This window comes from Rhizopus delemar, genomic scaffold, assembly GCF_000149305.1.
Source record: "Rhizopus delemar RA 99-880 supercont3.3 genomic scaffold, whole genome shotgun sequence".
NCBI lineage: Eukaryota > Fungi > Mucoromycota > Mucoromycetes > Mucorales > Rhizopodaceae > Rhizopus > Rhizopus delemar.
In genome coordinates, this window is record NW_027137829.1 from 1,928,923 (window position 1) to 1,951,343 (window position 22,421).

At 35.6% G+C, this 22,421-nt stretch overlaps 13 protein-coding genes across 13 annotated transcripts; 4 read left to right on the forward strand and 9 right to left on the reverse strand.

Annotated features, from left to right (window-relative positions):
- Window positions 1–256: 256 nt before the first annotated feature.
- On the forward strand, window positions 257–2,174 carry RO3G_04934 (uncharacterized protein; the record flags this gene model as incomplete). The annotated part of the gene is made up of 6 exons (XM_067659524.1): window positions 257–422; window positions 535–663; window positions 728–1,386; window positions 1,520–1,701; window positions 1,766–1,996; window positions 2,054–2,174. 6 exons carry the CDS (start codon window positions 257–259, stop codon window positions 2,172–2,174), a joined length of 1,488 nt encoding a protein of 495 aa, XP_067515625.1.
- A 543-nt stretch (window positions 2,175–2,717) lies between these two features.
- On the reverse strand, window positions 2,718–5,383 carry RO3G_04935 (uncharacterized protein; the record flags this gene model as incomplete). Its single annotated transcript, XM_067659525.1, has 4 exons — window positions 2,718–2,771; window positions 2,827–4,455; window positions 4,508–5,176; window positions 5,240–5,383. 4 exons carry the CDS (start codon window positions 5,381–5,383, stop codon window positions 2,718–2,720), a joined length of 2,496 nt encoding a protein of 831 aa, XP_067515626.1.
- Window positions 5,384–6,877: 1,494 nt separating this feature from the next.
- RO3G_04936 (cytochrome c oxidase subunit VIIc) lies at window positions 6,878–7,214 on the reverse strand (the record flags this gene model as incomplete). The annotated part of the gene is made up of 3 exons (XM_067659526.1): window positions 6,878–6,897; window positions 6,974–7,061; window positions 7,116–7,214. 3 exons carry the CDS (start codon window positions 7,212–7,214, stop codon window positions 6,878–6,880), a joined length of 207 nt encoding a protein of 68 aa, XP_067515627.1.
- Window positions 7,215–8,056: 842 nt separating this feature from the next.
- Window positions 8,057–8,765, forward strand: RO3G_04937 (uncharacterized protein; the record flags this gene model as incomplete). Its single annotated transcript, XM_067659527.1, has 3 exons — window positions 8,057–8,063; window positions 8,248–8,432; window positions 8,634–8,765. The coding sequence occupies 3 exons, from the start codon at window positions 8,057–8,059 to the stop codon at window positions 8,763–8,765; spliced, it is 324 nt and encodes a 107-aa protein (XP_067515628.1).
- An 867-nt stretch (window positions 8,766–9,632) lies between these two features.
- Window positions 9,633–10,205, reverse strand: RO3G_04938 (uncharacterized protein; the record flags this gene model as incomplete). Its single annotated transcript, XM_067659528.1, has 1 exon — window positions 9,633–10,205. The coding sequence occupies one exon, from the start codon at window positions 10,203–10,205 to the stop codon at window positions 9,633–9,635; it is 573 nt and encodes a 190-aa protein (XP_067515629.1).
- Window positions 10,206–10,526: 321 nt separating this feature from the next.
- On the reverse strand, window positions 10,527–11,543 carry RO3G_04939 (uncharacterized protein; the record flags this gene model as incomplete). The annotated part of the gene is made up of 1 exon (XM_067659529.1): window positions 10,527–11,543. One exon carries the CDS (start codon window positions 11,541–11,543, stop codon window positions 10,527–10,529), a length of 1,017 nt encoding a protein of 338 aa, XP_067515630.1.
- A 229-nt stretch (window positions 11,544–11,772) lies between these two features.
- RO3G_04940 (uncharacterized protein) lies at window positions 11,773–12,330 on the reverse strand (the record flags this gene model as incomplete). Its single annotated transcript, XM_067659530.1, has 3 exons — window positions 11,773–11,864; window positions 12,139–12,194; window positions 12,287–12,330. 3 exons carry the CDS (start codon window positions 12,328–12,330, stop codon window positions 11,773–11,775), a joined length of 192 nt encoding a protein of 63 aa, XP_067515631.1.
- A 1,899-nt stretch (window positions 12,331–14,229) lies between these two features.
- Window positions 14,230–14,934, reverse strand: RO3G_04941 (uncharacterized protein; the record flags this gene model as incomplete). Its single annotated transcript, XM_067659531.1, has 1 exon — window positions 14,230–14,934. The coding sequence occupies one exon, from the start codon at window positions 14,932–14,934 to the stop codon at window positions 14,230–14,232; it is 705 nt and encodes a 234-aa protein (XP_067515632.1).
- Window positions 14,935–16,687: 1,753 nt separating this feature from the next.
- Window positions 16,688–17,567, forward strand: RO3G_04942 (uncharacterized protein; the record flags this gene model as incomplete). The annotated part of the gene is made up of 5 exons (XM_067659532.1): window positions 16,688–16,873; window positions 16,927–17,158; window positions 17,221–17,264; window positions 17,405–17,472; window positions 17,522–17,567. The coding sequence occupies 5 exons, from the start codon at window positions 16,688–16,690 to the stop codon at window positions 17,565–17,567; spliced, it is 576 nt and encodes a 191-aa protein (XP_067515633.1).
- A 523-nt stretch (window positions 17,568–18,090) lies between these two features.
- Window positions 18,091–18,507, forward strand: RO3G_04943 (uncharacterized protein; the record flags this gene model as incomplete). Its single annotated transcript, XM_067659533.1, has 2 exons — window positions 18,091–18,408; window positions 18,496–18,507. The coding sequence occupies 2 exons, from the start codon at window positions 18,091–18,093 to the stop codon at window positions 18,505–18,507; spliced, it is 330 nt and encodes a 109-aa protein (XP_067515634.1).
- A 684-nt stretch (window positions 18,508–19,191) lies between these two features.
- RO3G_04944 (uncharacterized protein) lies at window positions 19,192–19,619 on the reverse strand (the record flags this gene model as incomplete). The annotated part of the gene is made up of 4 exons (XM_067659534.1): window positions 19,192–19,225; window positions 19,286–19,370; window positions 19,404–19,522; window positions 19,603–19,619. 4 exons carry the CDS (start codon window positions 19,617–19,619, stop codon window positions 19,192–19,194), a joined length of 255 nt encoding a protein of 84 aa, XP_067515635.1.
- A 405-nt stretch (window positions 19,620–20,024) lies between these two features.
- On the reverse strand, window positions 20,025–20,231 carry RO3G_04945 (uncharacterized protein; the record flags this gene model as incomplete). Its single annotated transcript, XM_067659535.1, has 1 exon — window positions 20,025–20,231. The coding sequence occupies one exon, from the start codon at window positions 20,229–20,231 to the stop codon at window positions 20,025–20,027; it is 207 nt and encodes a 68-aa protein (XP_067515636.1).
- A 338-nt stretch (window positions 20,232–20,569) lies between these two features.
- Window positions 20,570–21,337, reverse strand: RO3G_04946 (uncharacterized protein; the record flags this gene model as incomplete). The annotated part of the gene is made up of 1 exon (XM_067659536.1): window positions 20,570–21,337. The coding sequence occupies one exon, from the start codon at window positions 21,335–21,337 to the stop codon at window positions 20,570–20,572; it is 768 nt and encodes a 255-aa protein (XP_067515637.1).
- Window positions 21,338–22,421: the final 1,084 nt, after the last annotated feature.

Genomic DNA, 22,421 nt, shown 5'->3' on the forward strand with positions numbered 1-22,421 from the left:
AGAAACTGAAGAAACCGTGCCCAGTCTGGCAGAAAAAATTAAGGACAATACAAAAGAACAAATTAAAGGATCCTTAGAAGAAATGTCTGTCAACAAAAATAATAATGACAGAGGTAATTCAACAGATATCGAATTAGGTTCTTCAAAATATACAGCGTTTATCAGACAAGTACCAATTGACAAAGAAACTGACAGTAACAATAAACAAGAAAATAATAGAAAAATTTCAAGTCTCGAGGAGTTACAGAAACAAAGCATGATTGCTTCAAAGGCTCAACTCAGTCAAGAAATTTCTGACATCTTTCGCCCTGTTGACAATGGCAAACAAAGTTTTTTGGATCACATTCGTGTATCTGCCGATACTTGGATGCAAATGTGGCAAAAGAAACGAAGCAAAACAGATAGAAATCTGCAATGGAATAGTATCTATGAAAGGATGCGCTTTTGCAACCCTTTTCCTTGTGTTGATGGTACCTCAAAGAAAGAAGAACATTAAGTCGTTTGAAATGTTAAAATAATGTGTTTTTATAATAGAAATGATGCTGATTAACACAAACAATCCTGAAGCCTTGGGTTGGAAAATGGCTCACGCATTCATACAATGCCATTATTTACAAGAATATATTGTGTTATTTGCTCAAATTGTTGATGCTTATTACGAAAGTAAATTATTCACAACTGAAAAAGCGTCATTTTTCTTATAAAACATATTTTTTTAATATCTCAGAATCAGTTGAACAGCACTACCTTGCTGACATAGTTGATGCCACCCTTCACACCATTACTGACAATCCATCTTACATGAATGCCATTGAAGATTTTCTTGCTTGCATGTACTATACCACCAAAAAAATACAGGAGGCTAAGGTTGATACTGTGGAAAATTTGATGGATCCTGATGCTCGAGATATAATTGCTATTCTCAAATCCTTATTCAACATCCCGCAATCTGCAATTACGGCTGGTATAAAAACCAACCAAAACAACCAGAAGAGAACAAATAGCTTTAATCAGATATTCTTGGGTCTGACTGAATTAATCAATAACAGTGATTTATCATTGGATTCAATTCAAAAGACATGGAGCACAATAAAAATGAATAAAGCACCCGCCGTAGCTTTTGGAGAGCATATAAAGACCATCAGAGCCCAGTTATTTAATATAGTTAATTACTTGATAAACAATGAGGACTTTGCCTGGGATCCTCAAACAGTAACATCCAACATCATATCACTGCTTGAACCATTTCATGGAGGCTTTGCTCCTTTGCAGGTTGCATTAATCAAGGAGGTTTGTGGAAAAATATTTATTAATAATGAAAGAAGATACCCGACATTGCAAACAGACTACTATTCGATTATGTTAAAGGAGTTTCCAGCCTTGCAAGTATTTAATTTAAGAAAAAAAAAGAAAAGATGAATATTAACAATACTTAAAAACAAAAGGTGTGAAGAGTATGGTCCTTTACTTATTGAGCGAATGGAAATGCAAGTTTTCAAAATAAAGTAAATACATTCAGGATTGCCAATTCTTACGTACATCGTCATGTAGTACTGGTATTGGTGGATACAATTTCACGTTTAATGATGTTCAGATTGATCTTCATGATGCTATTCCTTGTCAAGTCAAGTCTCAAATGTCGGCTGTAGTAGGAGGGATTCCAGGCTTAATAAACAAGAATGATATTGTCAATTACAGATTGTAAGTATATATTTGTAGCAAAGATAAATAGAAATAAGGCTTAATCCATTTTTTATTTTCAAAGCTACCAAGCATCCGCAACTTGTAATATCCCTCAATATTACTACGAAAAGTTATATGGTCTTCCACCTTGGGAGGATAAAGGAGCTGCCTTGTTAAAAATTAAAAACATTAATTTTTATCTTCAAGTGCAAAGTGTTGCTCAGGGAAATAAAGAACCCGAATTTCATGTTCTTTTATGCAAGTGCGACATAAAACAATTGGATATTGAGATTGAAAAAAGCCAGCATCCAAAGTAAGTTCAATTTAATTTGTTTTTCTCTATTCTACCTAATGAATTCACATATTCTAGACTCATGAACGCTATAACAATCAATGCAATCAAGCCTTATGCTAAGGCCAGGCTGGAAAAAGAGTTGTCTGTTATAGCAGAAACATTTTTTAAGGAAGTGTTTGTAGCAAAACTATTTTGATCCGCTTCTTTTTTATTGCTTTTTTTTTATTCTTTTTCTTTGCGTACAATAAAATTGCATATTTTATATCTTATGAAGGCGGATGATAAACATTGACCCAACCACATGTTGAGCATTCATAAAGTTGTTTTGTTTTCCCACAAGGTATTAGCGGTACAAAGCAAAAAGTGAAGCATTCGTTTGACTTTATAAGGTAGACATCGTTCGCTTGGCAATTAGGACAATGCCAAACATGTCCACCTGATTTACGTTTAAATCGTTCAAGACCAACTATATAAATATGTTATTTTTCTCGGTCATTTTAAATCTAAAATATTGCTTACAAGTGAAGCAAAAAAACATAATTTTGTAATAAAAAGAAAAAGGGAATAGTAGGAAAAAAAAAAAGAAAATGAGGAAAGCTTCCTTAAAATAGCAACCCATACGTCATGTTGCGTCTACAAAAGGTACAAATAAATGAAGATCAGGAAAATTTTCTAGTACAAGTGACATAAATATGTTTAATATAGTATACATGGAATGATGTTGGCTCTTTTCTTTCTTTTAGTTGGTAGGAATAGCAGTGTATTCATCAAAACCTAAAGCCAAGTTTAAGTTCTATATAAAAACGTTAAAAGGGAATCAGTTTTTAATCTATAACTATTCACATTACCTGAAGTGCTTGAGTAGCAGCACCCTTCAATAAGTTATCAAGAGTTGTTGTTACCACAGCACGCTTACCCTCAGGATGAATATTAAAACCCCCAAGACGTACGAAATGTTTACCAGCATTATCACGAACCAAGGGCTCTCCGGATTCCATCACCTTGATCAATTTTTCGCCTTGATAGAATTCTTCAAAAGCAGATTTAATATCTTGACTGGTCATAGTCTTATTCAAAGGTACATTAACAGTCAAAGAGATACCTTGAAACCATGAGGCGACATGAGGAATAAAGTTAACAGGTGTGCCCAATTGGTAAGATACTTCACGCTCATGAATGTGATTTGTTAATGAATAAGGAATTATGTTGTCACGCAAGACCTCAGGATCGTTCTTGGGAGATGGCTTGGTACCAGCACCAGAGTAGCCAGATACACCAAAGACGGTGGGAGCAGAATGGGGATCAAGGAAGGGCAAGAGAGGACGAATAGAGAGTTGGGCACCTGTAGCATAACAACCAGGGTTGGCAATACGATTAGCGCCCTTGAGATTGGCACGGTTGAACTCAGGAAGACCATAGGTCCATGTGGAATCAAAACGATAGTCAGCGCCTAGATCGATCAAGACTTTTTCAGCTGAATCTCCAGCTTTGATATCTTGGTTAATTTGGTTCACAAAAGGAGTACAAACACCATTGGGCAAAGCTAAAACCCAAGCGTCAACTTCAGCTTCAGCCTTAAGATCTTGAGGTTTCAAATTGACATAGTTCAGGCTAGATTTGGTGTAACCTTCCAAAGGCTTGCCTTCCAATTCACGAGAGCTTACGTGAGTCAAGTTGAGATGAGGATGGGCATCCAATAAGTTGATTAATTCACGACCTGTGTATCCACGCGCACCGATTAAACCTACATTCTTGGGTCTTGAAGTAGCATATCCGCGACGTTGCTGGGTAAAAGTAGAGTAAGCACGGGTTCCCAAGGAAGATTTTTGAGAGGCTGTGAGTGTTTGCTTGACCTTTTCTGTATCTTCAATACCGTAGAAAAAGGTGGTTGATTGATCCTTAGAATTTCTAAGTGAACCATCGGCACGCTCAAAATGCCAAGAGGGATCCAGATTGCCTTCCTTGTTCTTGGCTTCTACTTTCCAAGTCAAACTCTCATGATCTTTACGGATGGCTGTCCACAAGTTCTCAGGTACATTGTTCAATACAGCTGTCTTGGATGTGAGTAATTTTTCAAGAACGGCAGGTTGACTAGGATCTTTGGGATCTTTGGTAATAATAGCCAAAACCTCCCCAGGTTCATCAGTATAAATACTGGTTTGTTTGTTTTGAAGAGAACGAAGATAAGAAGCGACAGAAGTCTTACCAGATAAAATAGAACTATCTTCAGTTTCCATAATGCGACGAATCTTGTCAGGATCAACTTGGTCTACACCATCGTACTTGTACAACTTATGGCCACGACGAATCAAAGTACCAGCACCTGAGTCAGTGAAGAGTTCTTTATGCAAATGTCCAGCAGAGATGATGGCAACAGAGGAAGAACGAGGAAGACCGTCCAAAAGCTCCTTACATTGCTTGATCTTGAGCTTTGTACCATACTTGACCCAAGGTTCTTTCAAGAGATCTTCATATTCCTAAGAGTAAAAAGTTAGTCAGCAGGAAAAAAAAATCTTTATTTTTATTTACCTCATCCAAGTTGATTACATCTAATTTCTTACCAGTGACACCATGGTACAAACCATTCTTTTCATTCAAGAATACAATCTTTAAGGGTTCCAAGACGGTGGCCAACTCAGCAGCGGCTACATCAGCATTTACGTTCAAAATTTGACCAGTAGGTGTCTCAGCAAGAGAGGTCAAGATAGGTAAAGCACCAGCACGAATGGAGGATTCAATAACTTCCTTGTTGACACCAGTGATTTTACCTACAAATCCATATTTCTCCTTATCCAAATAATCTGCTATAAATGCGCCGCCGGGAATGGGTCTTGCTTTTGTGCCATGACGTTCGAGAGCATCAACCAACTTAAGATTCTCGGCCATAAAGACCTTACGGGCAATCTCAAGAGTTTGAGGATCGGTAATACGAATACCTTCTTCATATTGTGGTTCGATCTTGGCTTCTTCCAATAACTTGTTCAGTTGGGGACCAGCACCGTGGAGAACGATAGGATAGAGACCAACACGATTCAAAAAGGTCAAGGCAGAGGCGAGTGTGTCTAATTCGTCAGTCAAAACAGCACCACCAACTTTGATGACGGCAAACTTTTGTGATTCGACAGATGAAAAGTGACGAAGGTATTGTTCAACTTCTTTACGTGAACCGATGTTATACAGCAACTTGACAATAGTCTCCTAATAATCTTATCATGTTAATAGTCATGTTTTTTTAAATAAGGCTATAGACACGCTTTATACCTTTTCTGCATTTGGATTAGGATAAGTGTGTTGATATCGTCTTTTTCCAGGTACAACACATTGAGGAGCTATAAAAGTCTTCTTGGTGATATGACGGGTAAGAGGACCAGCACTGGCCAATGACTTTCGAGCTATGGATAACATCGTTTCTTAGTAAAAAGCAAAAAGAAAGAAAGAGAACGAGAAAAAAAAGAAGGGAAAAAAGTTTTTTATCTATTATTTTATTTTGGCAAGTCTGTTTCACTAAAGAACCTGTCCTTGCTGTGCGGACATTTTAATGATATGCCTTAAATAGAAAGTGAGAAAAGACAATGATCACTCTTTGCGAGATGTATAGCCATAAAATCGAGAAAAATAAATAAAAAGAGAAATCTTTGATTTAAGGGATAGTAATTGATATAATCTGACTATATTTTCTATAGATCACTAACAAGTTTGTCTTCTTTAATGGCTGTTTCATAAAGTAGCAAGGTTGTCGGAGTTATTGAATATAAAATGCATTGAATATGACTCACAGAAATTTGAGCTCATTTAGTGATTATCATTATTTCTGATTTAAATGCTTGCGTTGTATTCTACTTTAATGACTCAATCAGTTTATATATAACCAGAGAAACAGATGATATATTTTATATATTAAGAAATAATAGTATTATTGACTAAAAAATGTCTTTTTTTTGGGGGTTTTCAGTTTTATATAGTGGAAAATCAAGATTTGTGCCATAAAGATAAGGAAAACATCAAAAAAGAGTCGGATATTTATTTTATTCACAAGGAATTCTCTTATTATTAGGTACATGGTCATGACAATTAGAAGCAAAGTAATTTCATATAAAACGCAGGTGTTGTCCATTATTATTGAGAAAAGAGATGAATAAGTTAAGTTATGTACATTAAATTGGTATAAGGTTTATACAGTATGGATAAAGGGAATATGCTATGTCATTATGATCCTTTAAAAGTGCTCTGTAAATCTACTTGCAGTAACAGGTATTCTTCTTTCAGTGTTTTCTTCAAGATCTATTGGTGGAAGTGGGGTAATGGGTGACAGAGAATAGTTGATAGGTTCTGGTGATAAGTTATCTGTGCAATAAAATATAAATTTCTTTCTTTGATCCACATATTTCTTATATATACCTGTTATAGGTGGTGCTTCATGGTTTTTTGTTTTATATTTTCGATATAAATAATACAAAAGAATTAAAATACTTATAAAAACTAAACCTCCCAATACTGATCCCAATATGATGGGTAATGGTCTATAAGACATTTTTTAAAATAAAATAAAAATAAAATAAAGAGAGCGGGTATGACATATTGATGAGACACTCTCTTGTAAACATCTTCGAAAAAATTGTCAATGTGTAACAAATGGTACCATTTACATCCCTCGGCTTCAACGTCATAACAAAAAACAAAAAAAAAAAAACTGTAATTGATTTCCATTTAATACAAAAGATGCAGTGATTTTATTTCCTCCTTTAATATTGTCATTGTATAAGACGTGTAGGTGTGTGAGTGTGAGTATGTGTCTGTGTGAATGAATCAAAGCTTTCGTAAACTAAAAATTTAACCAGCCTTATAGCTGTATTTACAGAAGTTAGTTACAGCTCCCAATATTCAAATATATCTTAAAACTTACAATTGCCACCAAGCACCTGAAAGTTATATGATAAAAATGTGTAACAAATTAGTATGCTTTCGATTCACTAACTTTTTTTTTATTTCTCTTACCGAGGAAAGGAGCAGCAAAACCAATACCGAGGTACAAGGTCATCTTAATAGCAAGACCAGCTCTGTTCTTGGTGTTGAAAGGAATGTTCTATTAATAAAAAGTTAGGTTACTTCCCAATTAGTTTTTTTTTATTAATCTTACTTGTCCGTTGGAGTTGGAGAAGTGATAGAGATCAGAACGAACGAGTTGACGAGAAGCAGCAGAGCGCATGGCAGTACGAGCGAGGATGTTGGAGTACATTTTAAAGCAACAATAAGACAAAGGAGAAAAAAAAGACTCGCCACAAAAATTCGGGCTATATATTTTGTTTGGCAGGGGAAAGTGCGCCATATTCAAGAAGTTCTTCTGCAAGAAATGATGACATCATCAATTGACAGTGATTTATTTATCTCTCCCCAATATTTATTTATCTGTTTACCAATGTTTAATTCCAATTCGCATGCTTCTGTGGAGGTAAGGTGAATTAGTTGCTTTCTAAATGTACTTAGCGCAGCGATCAATCTATCTACTCTATTAGCTAGTCTATTTACTTCATTGCTGAGCTTGCTGACGCTTTTTATTTGATTGATTTGCTGAGGTGTCGATCTTTCACTAGCATTCTCTCGAGACATGGCTATTTATTATATTTGGGATAAAGCTTTGAGAAATTTAGATCTATTTTCGAAAATTGCTATTGTTTATCTTGATAGACTTCTAAACTTCTATTGATACAACGCAACAAGTACATATGCTTGTACGCGATACGATTTAAGCAGAAGTCATGGCAAGAGCAAACTGTCATCATGTTGTCTACCACTTCAATTATATCACTCATGAAAGGCTCGATGATGTCGTAATCATTGTTTTCTCTTCTTCTTTCTGACTCATTCAACTTATATCATGGTATTTTGGCTATACTAATATTGACATTGTTAAATTGTCTGAATTACAAAATTTTTATAATCGTATTGCAACAATTTATGAAGCTGAATTTAGTGGAGAAGATTATGAAGTAGTGAATAGCTACGGCAGTGCCAAAAATCCTCCTGCCAAACACCCGAGACTAAGCTTTTGGCTTTTACAAGAGGTTTCAATAATATCGAATGGCCGGTAAAAACTTCGTGTCTTTTGCATTTGGCAAGTTATAGCATTGTATATGCTCACTTTAGTGGTGTGGATTCAATATATAATGTTTTCAGAAGAGCACTAAATAATCAGCTTCTTGTACCTGTACTTTATTAGATGGGCATGACCATCTAATTACGCTTATCAATTTAAAATCGCTATAGTGTAGCTAATGAAAGGCAACGAATATGGGAATTAATTTTTAATATTGATCATGTACAACGAAAGCGTATTCAAGGTTTAGAAAACGATGGTTCTTTGAACGTTGAAAATCGTATAAGAACAAATCTTGGTTTTGAATTCAAAATCGATTGTCATATGGTTTCTGTCTTGTTTGAAACTACTTTGCGAGAGGTATAACTACGACAAAAATGAACTGGAACGAATGAAAAGAAAACTGAGCTTGCAGAACTGGATCAAAGGAGTATCCCATTTATGTAAGAATCCAGTTGGAATCACGGAAGATGATCGTATTATTGGCATTGTTCCAGATATGTATACCTATATTTCGATTAACTGTTGATCCAACCATTAATTTTTCTTAATATTCTCTAGGTATCCGTGACATACTCCTATATCCAAAGTGACAAATACGTGACGGCCAAGATCAAAGAACAATCTTTGCTTATGGTGATGCTTCAATGCATGGAACATTTAGAGGTCATACACCTATTCCCATCAAGTTAACATTGGCCTGTATAGAGAAAAAATGAATGTTTAGCTTTTCTTATGTCAGTCAATACAACGTGCCGTAGGCACTAAAGCCATCTTCGTTCCCGCAGACGAGCTGCGAACGTCTATAACATGCTCTCATTGTTACCAAATATTGGGAAACGTCCTTGGTGAGCCACTTTTACTATGTAATTACCGGTAACCCATTAAAATAATGAAGATTTCAGCTCATATAATAAATTATTATTTTAATAATAAGAAACATAGATCTAACTGGAGACAAGATAATTCTATAGAGAATCGTTCGACTTGGAAACGTTTAAATGGTGAAAACAAAGTTCTACATAGAACATTTGAATGCGAAGAAAGGGCTTCTTTAGGTAATTGATGGTGGTTTCTATCTTTTATGATTATAAGGTCGACTAAACTCGACTTATTCGTTAAAATTGTGTACCTAGTATCTAGCGAATAATGATAACGACCTGGTAAGTAAAGCTTTTTATTAAATAATTATCAATGACTAATTTTAATTTTCGATAGCGATAGAACAGAGATGTCAATGCTGTTAGAAACATAGGAACAATTCTAACAGATTGTGTTCAACCTATTTATAACTTTGATTCCAGACCTCAACAGCTGTCACGACATCATGTTCAAGAAGAAGTTAGTCCCATTAGCCGGTAATTTCAGCCTATGCACTGTAAGTAATTTGAATTTGATTCGTTACTTTTTAAAGCTTCGTCTTTTGTTTATCCAATCAAATAATTATGGGTTAAATAAAGCAGTGCATTGTACACTATTTTCAGGAATTCTATGTGAAGAAGAGCATATTGATGTAGTCATGAAGATCAAGTAAAGTTTTTTGTTTATTGAGAGCATAAATTACATTCCTGACTTTCTAAGTTTTTTCACTTTTTTACCTCCCTTCTTTTGAAAATCGCGCCAGCTATTTACTCGTGTATCTCGAGATTCTTCCCACTTTTTTTGATCTTCTGCCTTTCTTTTTCTGTCCTGTGCTGCTTCCTCCGCCTTCCTTTTCTCCGCACCTTCTGCTTCCATCTCCTTTTTCAATTGACGTCGTTTACGCAATTCCATTTCAAACAAGATTTGCTTTATTTTCTCCTTGACCTGTAATTTGCCTTTCTCTGTTTGCAAATAAGGATATTCCTTTTCATCCACAACCAACAAGGAATCCAGTGAAGCAGACAATTTCATGTTACCTTCTTCATCAGTTGTCATAGTTGGTGGCTTGACGATGACCTCTGTCTTCACCTTATGCCCATTTTCTCTCAGAACCTCTACACGGGCTTCTTCAATTACTGTCAGTAATAATTTGAGTCTCGATTCATCTGATAGTTCTGATTCAGCCTTTTTAAGAATATCAAATGCATCTTGTGCACGCTCATGTTGGGCTTTGTCAGGATGGATCATTAAACTCTTCTTACGGTAGGCCATCTTGATGGACTTGGGATCTGGTTTACCGTAGGGTAATTCGAGAATGGAAAATGGATCGAGCTTGAAACATGAAAGAACACGTTCAATTTCAATGTGCTTTTCGGTTTGTGAGAAATATTTGTCCAAATCCTCTTCGGCAATGGTTGTCATTTGACGTACAGAAAATAAAATATGTATATAAAAAAAAAGAACTTATGTTTAAAAGTAAAAATGCAAAAAATAAAATGCCGCATCAAGTTTTATTGTTTTAAATAAAAATCAATTTATTTTATAGTTTGAATTCATGATAAGAGTGAATGTAAGGGATGAGTATAAATCAGTTTATTTTCTTGAACAACCTGTCTTGGCGGTGATTTCCTTAGGACAGGTAACTTCCTTGTAAGTCATGCTTGGGTTATCAGCGTTCTTGAACCAGTTGAATCTCCATTTACAACCAGCTTGGAGTGCGGAAGGAAGACTAGAGCAGTCAGATGCAGAAGAAATACCACCGTATCTTGAGCCCCAACCGTCATTGGGAGCACCCCATTGGCTGGAACAACCATTGAAAATACCAACACCACCACCGGGCATTTGCAAGTCAAAGTGAGCACCAGTAGAGGAGCCAAGATCACCACCAGTGTTAGTGACTTGGACAACCATCTTCTTACCAGCAACAGAGGTAGAAGTGAAAGTAAGTTCGAAACAAGAACAGCACCAGCGAGATTCACCACCACCACTGATGGCAGCAGCAGCGAAACCATAGGCAAGGTTGTCGTTTACAGCCCAAGGTTGGTTGTCGTTACACATGTAACTGTTACCACCGTTACAGCCACTTTGGGCATTGCTGTCACTAAGGGCAGTGACACCATCTTTGTTACAGGACTTGACAGGAGAACTGACATTGGCCTTACCGGGCCAGCTACAGGAGGCCTTACAGCAATCCCAATAACGAGTAGTGACACCGTTACCAGAGGCACCACCAGAGACAGCGGAATATTTGCCGCTGGAGCTAGAGCTAGAGTTAGAAGGGGTGGAAGCTTTGGCAACAGTTGTAGTCTTCTTAGCAGGAGCAGTGGTAGTCTTTTTATGAGCAGCGGTAGTAGTCTTCTTGTGAGCAGCAGTGGTAGTCTTCTTGTGAGCACTTTCAGAAGATTTATTGCCACTGCTTCCAGAGGGAAGACATTGAGAGTAGTAATCGTTGCTTACTTTACAGGTGGATCCAGATTCACAACAAGTAGGGCCATTCCAGTTCTTACCACCACATTGACCATACAATTTGCTACATTCAGCAGCAGAGGCCATTTCAGTACCGAGGGCGAGAGCCAAGAGAGCGGAAGAGGCAATAGTAATAAACTTCATTTCTATATGTAAAAAGAATGGGAAGGGGAAGTGCGTTATTGCAACATGTTTGAAGAAATAATGTTGTCCTTTTATATGAAAGCAAAAAGTACAATGTCTTACCAGAAATACAATTTCATAATTTAATTGGATTGATATTTCCGTGTTCCCTGGTTTTAGCGATTGGTTTTCCGATTATATTTGATTACATTTCATCCAGCACGATCAATAACTAAAATAAGCAAAAAGGTCAGCATGGCGTCGTACGGATTTCAATAGGGATTCTATTTACGAAATTTTGAGTGAGCATGTTAACGGTAGGAGATCTACGTTTTTTATGTGCTACATTTGTTCAATTTACACTTAAAATATAATTGACACGATAATGCTTTATAATATAATATAGAATGATAGAAGTGAAGAGAGGAAAGGAAAAATGAAAGTCGCTTTTATATAATTTGGCATTAAGACCTATTTGTTCAGCAATCAAGTAATAAGCATTTACATATAATGATTTAAGGCTCATTACACTTTGTGTAGTCAATTTCAATTATTTAATATTTTGTCTCCCTTTTTTTCACGAAACGAGCGAAATCCAACAATGAGGGCAGCTTACAATACTTTTCTTCATTTTCTTCTTTCAATTGCATCCAATGCAACAGAAAGCAAATTCTTTGAAGAGAAAATATGTTACCATCTCCAAAAGCTGCTATTTTTATTGAAAACAACAGGATGCTTCCCTTTTTTCTTTCGGCGTACCGTACCTTCCTAAAATGAACGTACCCAATGTAGGGTATTGTGCAACCATTATTTTTATAAAATGATCAATGTAATTTCACATAAATTAATTAAAGTATGACAGCCAGCGTATTAAACTATGGCATCTCTTTTTATTGTGTATCTTTACCAAAGCAAACTTGCTATTCCCGTTGACTCCCAATTGTTTGGTTGAATATTTATGTGAAATAACAAGACGAATGGTGATCATGCTATACCTTGCTTTTTTTTTTGGCAATTGAACAAATGCAAAAAGCCCAAATACAGTTTCTCATTTTATAGATACAAAAAATATAACTTTGTCTTTATTAAATTTTTCCTTGTTTTGTAACAACTTATCTGAATAATATCACAGTGTGTCTTATCTGTTTAAATCAAGTTTAGTGTATATCAAAAAAGGGCCTAAAATGCTTTAAACTTCTAGAACTTAAACGATTGAGGGCTGCTAATAAATTTATTGTAATTTGTATCGTATCACGCTTGCTTACTGTGGTCAATCTTTCGGGAAAGCTAAGAGCAAAAGGGTCGCGCTTATGTAACAAACATGTTCGGGTCTACCAACAATCATATGAGGCGCTTAAAAATAAAAAAGCAGAAGATGCTTTTTTTTTTTTTTTTTTTTTTTTTTTCCTCCAAAATCAATGCTTATTAATAAAGAAAAGTATCAAGATCTCGCTGTAGGCGTACAGTTTTTTCAAGTAAATGTTAAAAAGGTTTTTTATTTTTCCAATGTTAATAAATCTAATATCTTACTTTATGTCTATTTCGTCTTCATTTTGAAAATTTTATAACATGATTTGTACATGGCCATTGATGTGATATTGCGCATAGATTTGAGTAACCATATTTAACTGTTTTATGTTCTGCTTGATGTTAAAAAGCTTTAATCAATATAATCTTGGTTGTGCAAGCATATGTAGTTTGTACCTGCCGATATTAAATAGTTACAAACTCTTTTCTATATTGATCGATTTGAAAAACCAAAAGCCTTTAGGGTCGATAGACTGTTCATCCAAAATTTTCTTCTGGAATCAAGTACAGAATTAAATAGTATAAGTTCTACCTTAATCTAAGCTTGTTTTAAGTGAGCAATTGAAGGAATCAGAAAAAAAAAAGCAACGAAGCATATTTCTAGTACATGTATTTGGAAGATGCAACTTGCTTTAATGAAAAAACAAAAAAAATGAATATAGTATTTTTGCTGATGCTTACATAAGTAGGCTAATATACTACAGAGATATTATAAATATATTTTAAGCAGCTACTCTGCTTGGATAGTTTTGTTTATTTTGCATGCTTTTATCCTATCAATTTGTTTAGTTTATCTTTGTCTCAACCCCAGCTTTTTTTTTTTTTTTTTTTGGCAAGCTAATATCTTGCAATTACAATTCTTTCATTTTCTACAAACCAAATGCGACTCGATGGCAATGAGAAAAAATAATAATCACCAAATTTATCAATTTGAACCATTACGTTAGAAATTAATAGACACTGATAAGGACATTAGACAAAATCATCTCACTCTGTAAACTGGATGAAAAACTAGTCAATTTATATTCTATTCCACAGAGTCTACAGTTGCTTGTTCTCATTAAAGTAAATAATCTATAATTGAATACATCTGTTGTCTCGAGTAAGCATTATAGCATTGGTATTGGCTTTAAAATTACCTAATCGTGATATATAACTGAATAAAAGTCCACTACGCCGTAATCATATGCAATATATAGTTTCTCAAAGCGAAAAAAAGACTATGATACTAAATTCATAAGTAGGATGAGTATGGTGGACTGTATAAATACAAAAAAAAAGTAATTTATTAAATGATACATTATATTTAGTATGGAGCAAAGGTAAGAGTGCTAGTGGAAAGTGAATTACATACAAAGTGAAAGAATGATTGAGGACATACGTTTTTAGAAGCGACGATTTAAAAGAACGGGAGCTTAATCATTGTACTTTCAGGTGTAAATAAAAGAGCGCACATAACATACCAAGCTGTTATTGACAAGGTAAATGACACCCATCCACTAGCAATGTTCATTTTGACTATTCCTCCCAATCCACCAATAGCACCAAAGAAGAAGGCCAAAAATACTTGTAAGAGAACAAGTCGAACTAGAATAGGTTGACGAAGAGCACCAAGGAAAAATAAAAATGCGGCGATAGCATAACCAAGTTCAACAAGTCCAATGCATTTGCCAACAGCAGCTTCACCACCATTCTCGATGGCGGCTGACAAAAACCCAGAGCCTGGTACCATCATGATACCAAAAGTAAGAAAGAAACCAGAGTATGTAAGCATGGTGGTAGCCGCAAACATGTTTCCAATAATCAGCTCGCAAATGCCGCAGATAAATTGGCCCATGGCTCCATAACCAAAGGCGACACCAACTGCGACTTGAGGCAAGCTGGTGATCAAGCCTGTGTTGTAGAGACCAAGTACAAAAGCACATAAAGCAAAAGCACCGAAGCCAAGAGGAGCCGGATTTAGTTTCATAAAAGCTGCACTGCTGATTTGTGGATGTGAGGTAGGATGTTGAGAGATATGGCGCTCTTCGGAGTAACTGCTTTCTGTAGGTATTGTGATAGTCTCATGATGGTTAACTTCTGGTTTTTGATCGATGGAGGACATGGTTGAATTGTAGAAAAATATACAAAGAAGATAAAAGAAAGTGGTATTTATATAAGAAGTTTTGTGTTCCATGCAACACAGAAAAGAATATACAAGCTTACCAAAAAAGATCTGAAAGGAAAGTAGTACAATAGCGTTCTCCACATTTTTCTTGAAGTTATTCTCAAATTAGATTATAAAGTGCAAAAAAAAAGACAATCTAATGTTGGGTGTAAGGATTCAAGAGGTATATAATCTCTTAATATTTACCAAGTTATTGAATTATATAGTATAGATAGCCTCGATAGTATTCAGTTCTTAGACTTTTCCTAAAAATGAGAAGAATGACGATATAATTTCATCCCTGCCAATGGCATTCATGTCCCCATACCCATACAATTTTTTCTAGTTTAGTAGCCTCAATTTATATATTCTTATGATCGCAATCAAGGAAGCTTTGATCTGTACTGAACATGTTAAACAATATTAATGGAAACACAGTATGACCACTCATCTTCTCGCGGACATATCTTTTTATGAAATGAAAGTACTTTATTCTGTCAAGTTACTATACTAAAAAGAGCATAGGATTATATACACACGACTTAATTAAGATATTTTTTGTTTGTAAGCAGATATCCCACGTAGTATATAATGATTAATGGATCAATTACTTTTTTATCTCTTCTTCTCTTTTTAACTTCTTATATCAAAATGAACGAGCGTACAATTGCCAGTACTTTTCCTGCTTCAATTTTTCTCATAAGTTCCATAAACGGAGAAATTGAGCGTGTTTTTCAATGGGACGGTAAAGCCTTGGAAGAATAATTATCATTTTTCTATTCCGTAATATGAAAACAAGAAAGTTTTGCTTTTAACAGTACAAAAAATGCCTTTTGTCTTTTTGCGTGAATAAGAGGCTTTTAATTATCAATGTATAGTACTTCAGAAATTATTACTGCAACTGAAAAATGAAACCTAAGGTCTGCTAATTTCAGCTGAACTTAGTTGGCAAAGCCATTACACTGATTTTCTCACATGTCTATTTTGCAATTAGAACAATTTTTTACAGGAATTTTTTCTTAAATCCTCCGTATCCAATCAGCACAGAGATGGAAAGAAACTGTATTCTTTTGTATATTAGATTGAGTTTCATAACATAAGACTGGGTGTTCACTATCCTTCCGTGTTTATGAAGCAGAAGGAAAAAAATACTAATATTCTAAGGTTTAAATACTTTTTTGAGAATGTATCCTAAAGCACAAAGCTAGATCTTTTTAACAATGAATGTATTTCAATAGATAAAAATGTAACAAGCACCGATAATAAGTTTACTTGCTTTACCCACTCAATTTATTTCAAGCAGTTTATTCAACTAGAAGCCGATATATTAAGCATTAAGCAGATATCTCAATGTAGTTCATAATCATACCTGAATAAAGCAAAACATTCTGAAGATAAAGGTATTTCACTGCTTTATTATATTTAAGAGTAAGAAATATATCAAATACGCTATCCAACCTTTGATGAAAACACAAAAGGGCTGAAAAAAAAAAAAAAAGCTATCGCTTGAATAGCTTTTACAACATAAAATACATGTATATATCATTATTCACAAACTGTATATGAAAGATCAATACAAAAAAGTAAGCACAGCTTTACATTATAAAAAAATTATAGGTTAAGAAAGAGGAGAAAAAATATAGTACATACAAAAAAGGAGTAACTTTTTTAGAAAAAAAATTAAAGCCTTTTTTCCACTCAATCTTTTAGTATGCAGCCTATTGCCACAAACGAAGAAGTCTATGAAATGACACGTTCTCATTCTGAAAGGTTGGGCCAGGATTACGGCCATGAAGACGAAGAGGAGGCACATTTATTAGATAAAGAAGATTCCTCTTCAGAAGACGAAGAGTGGACAATCATTGTAGAAAATGACGAGCAGCCTGAATTGCAACCAGTAAATTTCGAAGAATGCATGAAATCTATCTTGAAACACTGACATTAGTATAGGACAATCCACTTATGCGATATATTTGCCTCGCTGTTGCTATTGGGATTTCATTTATTGTTGTTAAAATACTTTTGACTTTTATTACACACGAGCATCCAATGCGAAGACCGACTGAGAAATTATATTATAATGGATCAGACTATTTTGCATCAACCGTTATCCTAATTTCTTTGGATGGATTTCGACCAGATTATTTGGAAAGAAATGTTACACCGCATTTAAATGAGTTAGGTAAAAGTACTTGGTACTGCTTCTAATCATTTTTAACTCTCAATCTATACATTTGCACATAGCTAATGATGGCATTAAAGCTAAATATTTACATCCAGCATTCCCTGTAAGCTAATTTATACATAAAGAAAAAGAGAAAGTTAAAATAGCAGATTTAGCCAAGTACATTTCCTAATCATTGGACATTAATTACTGGACTTTATCCGGAAACACACGGCATTGTAGGCAATACGTTTTATGATCCAGATATTGGACTGTTTGAACATGCAAATGCAACAATTACATCTGATCATCGATGGTGGAAAGGGGAACCAGTAAATATATAACTTTCTTTTTAAAATGATATACTAATTTTTTTTTTAGATATGGCTTACATCAAGAAGACACCGTCAAAAAACAGCGTCCATAATGTGGCCAGGATGCAATACACACCACGATACACCAGATTATATAATTCCTTTCAATAATTCAATGAAAATGAAAGAAAAGATGCAGGCGACAATAGATTGGTTAGATTTGCCTTACGATAAAAGGCCGCAGATGATCTCTGTATACATACAACAAGTGGATCAGGAAGGCCACAGAGGAGGACCTGACAGTCCAAAGGTAAAGGCTTTTATATATTTTGGTGCATTGGTAATTCAGCTATATTTAGATGAATGGGTATATCCAAGAGGTAGATAATGCTATTGGGTTTTTGACAAGCGAATTAGCTAAAAGAAGTCTCGATACCCATGCCCATATTGTTGTTGTAAGTGACGAATGTACAATGTATGATGAAATAATCGACTCACAAACAATAGGTCAGCGATCATGGTATGTCATCTACTGGTAAGGACAAGCTTATATATTATGACAATATTCTTCCCTTGCATCTGTTAAAATATGTGGAAAACATATCGCCTTCCTCCATCCTTCATTTTCAGCGTAACATGACGGAGGATATCATTCAAGAAATTTATCATCACCTAGTGAATTATACCCAAACTCATCACTTCCAAGTATATTTACAAAAGGATATGCCTAATCGGTATCACTATAAGCATTCCAATCGTATTGCTCCTATTCAAGTCATCCCAGATATTGGTTACACATTTGTTACGCATAAAACAGCGATTCAAGAAGGTGGCGATCATCACGGTTACGATAATTTAGCAGAAGATATGAGAGCCATATTTTTGGCCAAAGGTCCCAAATTAAATAGGATGTATAAAGAGGGTACCATTTTGGCACCCTTTTTTAATATTGAAGTATATGGATTCATGGCGGAGTTATTAAACATAGACGCAGCACCGAATAACGGAACTATAGGAACAGAGTTTCCAATTATTTATCAGCCTCCTTTTTGAAATAAATTGTGAAAAAGAGCTTATTCCAGTCATCGACTAGACTTATAGAAAGGAGTATTTTTAATTTTTTTTTTACTTTTTCTAAATCTTTCTATATCTTAAATGTCATACATAAACGAAAGCAGTTTTTGACAAGTTTAGTGTGGCCGTCATCACGTAAATCAGTCATACTCGTTGTATACAAGGCTTGAAATCGATTGTTTAAGGGAACTGGCATTTTTCACACAAATTTCGAAGAGATTAAATATATGCTAGCCATGTGCTGGTGGTTGCATAGTAGGTACATATGATATAGTACTTGATTCATTATATCATGAACAGTTAGCATGTCCTGGACGTACTTCTGACTCATACTCTTTAATCCTTTCTTAATATCTTTAAAGATGTTAGCACTGTTTTCATCACTCTTTTATAAACCTGTAATAGCTCTTATCGATTGTTACTAGATTCCACTTTAAACGTGTGTGTCAATCTGGTGCTTGAAAAAAAAAAAGAAAGGCTTATATTACTTAGAGTAACGTATAAGAATTAGCGTATTTTATTAACCAAAGGAAAGTTGTAGCTAGTTCCAAATTAGTATTTATTTTATTTTAAATTACCAAAGCTGAAATCATTCAAGTTTGTTAAATAATCGGATCTGATTGCCTACCATAATGTCATTCTGTGAATAAACATGTTCTAAAATTAAATACTACCATCGTTCTTTGGTGTGAAACATCTATCCAAAAGGTAAGTAAGGGTTCGTACATCATTTGCGTGTTAATAATCAATTAAATACACTAAGGATCCATGTTTCAGCAGCCTTCTGAATCCGGCACCTCTCATAGGTTCTTGATACCAAGTATTTGGAGCGAAATAGTTACCTATAACAAAAGCAGCATCACTTTCAAACTTACTTTTCAGTTTGACAACCATATCTTCGCTAGCTTTCTGCCTTCCATTGTACTTGGACAGCTTCAGTTTTCGATGCAAGGGATGCGACGTCAAATGATTAGCTGTAGTTTCAGTATAATGCCTTTATAATAATTCAGTAACCAATGCACAGTTTCTAAGATACACTTCAAAGTTTTGTAGATATAAGGATCGAGAGTTTACAAGAGTATCTTCAGCATTTTACACTTCTTGTGGTTGAATGGCTTCACAGATGTGACGATACTTCTTTATTTTTCCATCCTATCTTGACAAGATTTGGTGTATCTATATGTGCGTGGTTCATCAGCAGTGAAGGTTTCATGTACATAGCATAAAAGGTCTCGTCTTCTTAGGTCAATAGTAACACAGCGGCCAGTAATTTCTCCATGTTATGTAAGGCGTGGGTTCCACGAAAGTACTTTGAAGATCAATATCTCAATATTTTCTATTCCGTCTTTTTTAAGGATACCACCTGTTTGGATTGTTCCAAGAAATCAGAGCATACCAAGTTCTTGAGGTTTCAAAAGTTTAGAATCCATGTTAGTTATCTCTACCCGGAAACTCATTTTATTGATACCAGTGGTTCACACATGGCCAAGAATATTTTAACAGAGAAGTTTACTATCAGTCGTTGCATAGCCAGGTATCCAGGTTCTGCGAAGAGGAAAGCAATCGAAAATAGGTAATTCGAGAGCTTCAAAGAAACGAGCAAATTGATAGAAGGCTATTGTATGTTCACATGAATTGGCTTTGGCATCATCATAAACGTTATTCTGTTTGAATGTGTATCGGAATGGATACGAAGTCAACATGGGTGTTAGTCTTTGCAAAGCTTGGTTGTAAATACGATCTTGAAAAAGAACTTCGATGAAAGATGTATTAGAATGATAAAAAATGGGAAATATTTACTGTGATAAAAGATGAACACTAATTTTTACTATAAATTGTGGAAGCTTTAAACTACTAAGTTTCGAAAGGCTGACTCATGTAGATAGCGCTCTTAAGCTTATATTTTATTTTTTAAAGGTAGATCTGATATTAGACGCACACGCTTTTCTTCCTCATAAATGCTTTAATATTATGAAGTGGTGCTTTACAATGGCGTTTACAATATAGCATAAATTGATAAAGAAAATCAGAGCTTTTTTTTCTACGCTTGATTTGATCCAAAGATTTCCAAAGCAATCGTCACGTCAACAGTAACTCCTTTTTTCGAATCAGAGTGAACTAATACTTGTTCAACGTAGCCTATATTTGGGTCCTCTTCACGTTGCTCTGTCACAGCCAAGAGAACTCTATCTTCTGGGTCAATTTGATGATGATTCACAATACATTCATGTCGGTTCAGACAATGTATCCAATAATGAATTTTAGACTTGTTCTCTACAGCTGATTTTGTCATCTCCTCCTCTTGCTGTTTCGTATTTGTTCGCCCAATATCCTTTTGTAATTCAAATCGACAGGAAAACATATCGTCTTGCAGTGTGGTCTGAGCCTCTATCTGCACACGATACGTTACACCTAAGATTGTCTCTGCTTTTGAATAAAAAGTCTTTTTCAAGACTTTCATTATTTTGTTGCTCTCCTCATCATCTGATCTCCACTCTCCATCTTCATCTTCACTTGCATCCTCATTAAATACATCCTGTTCTTGAACCCATCCATTTCCTTCTGAAGGTGATGTTATATCAATTGATGCACAGAAGCGGAATCTGGGTGTGCCTAACAATAGTTTTTTTCGCTTCACATCCGATGGATCAACATCAAAATATTCATTTAATGCAACTGAAAGAGCAGCGTCAGTGTAATAAGGATACAAAACGCGTTCAAGAGCTTCCCGTTGCCAAAGAGCACGAAAGACAATAGCCTCATCCACAATGCCGTCCCGTCGCACGTCACTCAGTTGATCAAACGTCATGTTACTGTAGTGCACTGTGGTTTTGAGAAGATATGAGAGCACAGTCGCTTTGTCAATCACACCTCCCGAAGACGCATCGGCGACGAGTGTCTCAAACGGAACGAGAGCAGTAAAGCTCAGTCGATTCGCCTGTCCCTGACGAGTCCGCTCCAATTCTTCTGAGCCAATTCGTCTTCTCTTTACCGCGCGTACTGAAGCAGGTGTCAGTGGCCGAACAAATCCCGAAAGGCGTTTCTCATCCCGGTCGACAGGGCCCTTGGATGTCCATTTGATGTCACCCACCGACTGCATAAATGACATCAGCACAGATTTCAACAAATTGTAGCGTTCAAACTCACTTGACACAAAGAGGCAATCAGCACTGAGCACATCGGCCATATAGTCTGCTGGGAGTTCAGATAGTCGACGTGGTTCCTGAGGCCCATACCTCAACAGGAGTAAAAGAGAAGCATCTCGCAGGCGCAGATAGGCTTGATGCCCTCGAGGTAACTGACAGATGGTCTCCAAATCACGCATGATGCTCTCTAGAGATAATTGGTTTTGCGTGTATCGTTGCACGCAGGCTTGCACAAGATCTTCAAGGTCAAACAGAACGGCGACTGAGAGGATGCGGAGGGTATCTTGATCTTGCATTCTTTTTAAAAGAGTTGACTTCTGTGTACTGTAGAGCCACTCGAGTACAAATCGGAGGTGAGTAGAGAGAAGGGGTAGGGTAACTTGTTGCGTATTAACTTTCTGCCAGTGCCGACGAATGATGTGCTGAAATGGTACGAGAACAAAGCCACATTGAGTGAATGCCTCTGCGAGGTGCACTGTTAGGTAGGTACGTCCATCCTGTATAATGTGATTTGAACAAGTGTTATCTTCTGTTAACAGGTGTCGTAGAAAGGGTGACTGGCTGACAATGGCTTTGTGAACATTAAATCGAATGGAAAATGGAAATGAAGGGTGAAGAAACTCTAGTGAAAGATCAGAAAAGAGGGACTGTTCAAACATATTTTCCAGTAAGTGGCGTTCCAGTGTTGACATTTTATAATTAGATTGAGCAAAAGAAATGAATAAAATATGGTGTCAATGAATTTTT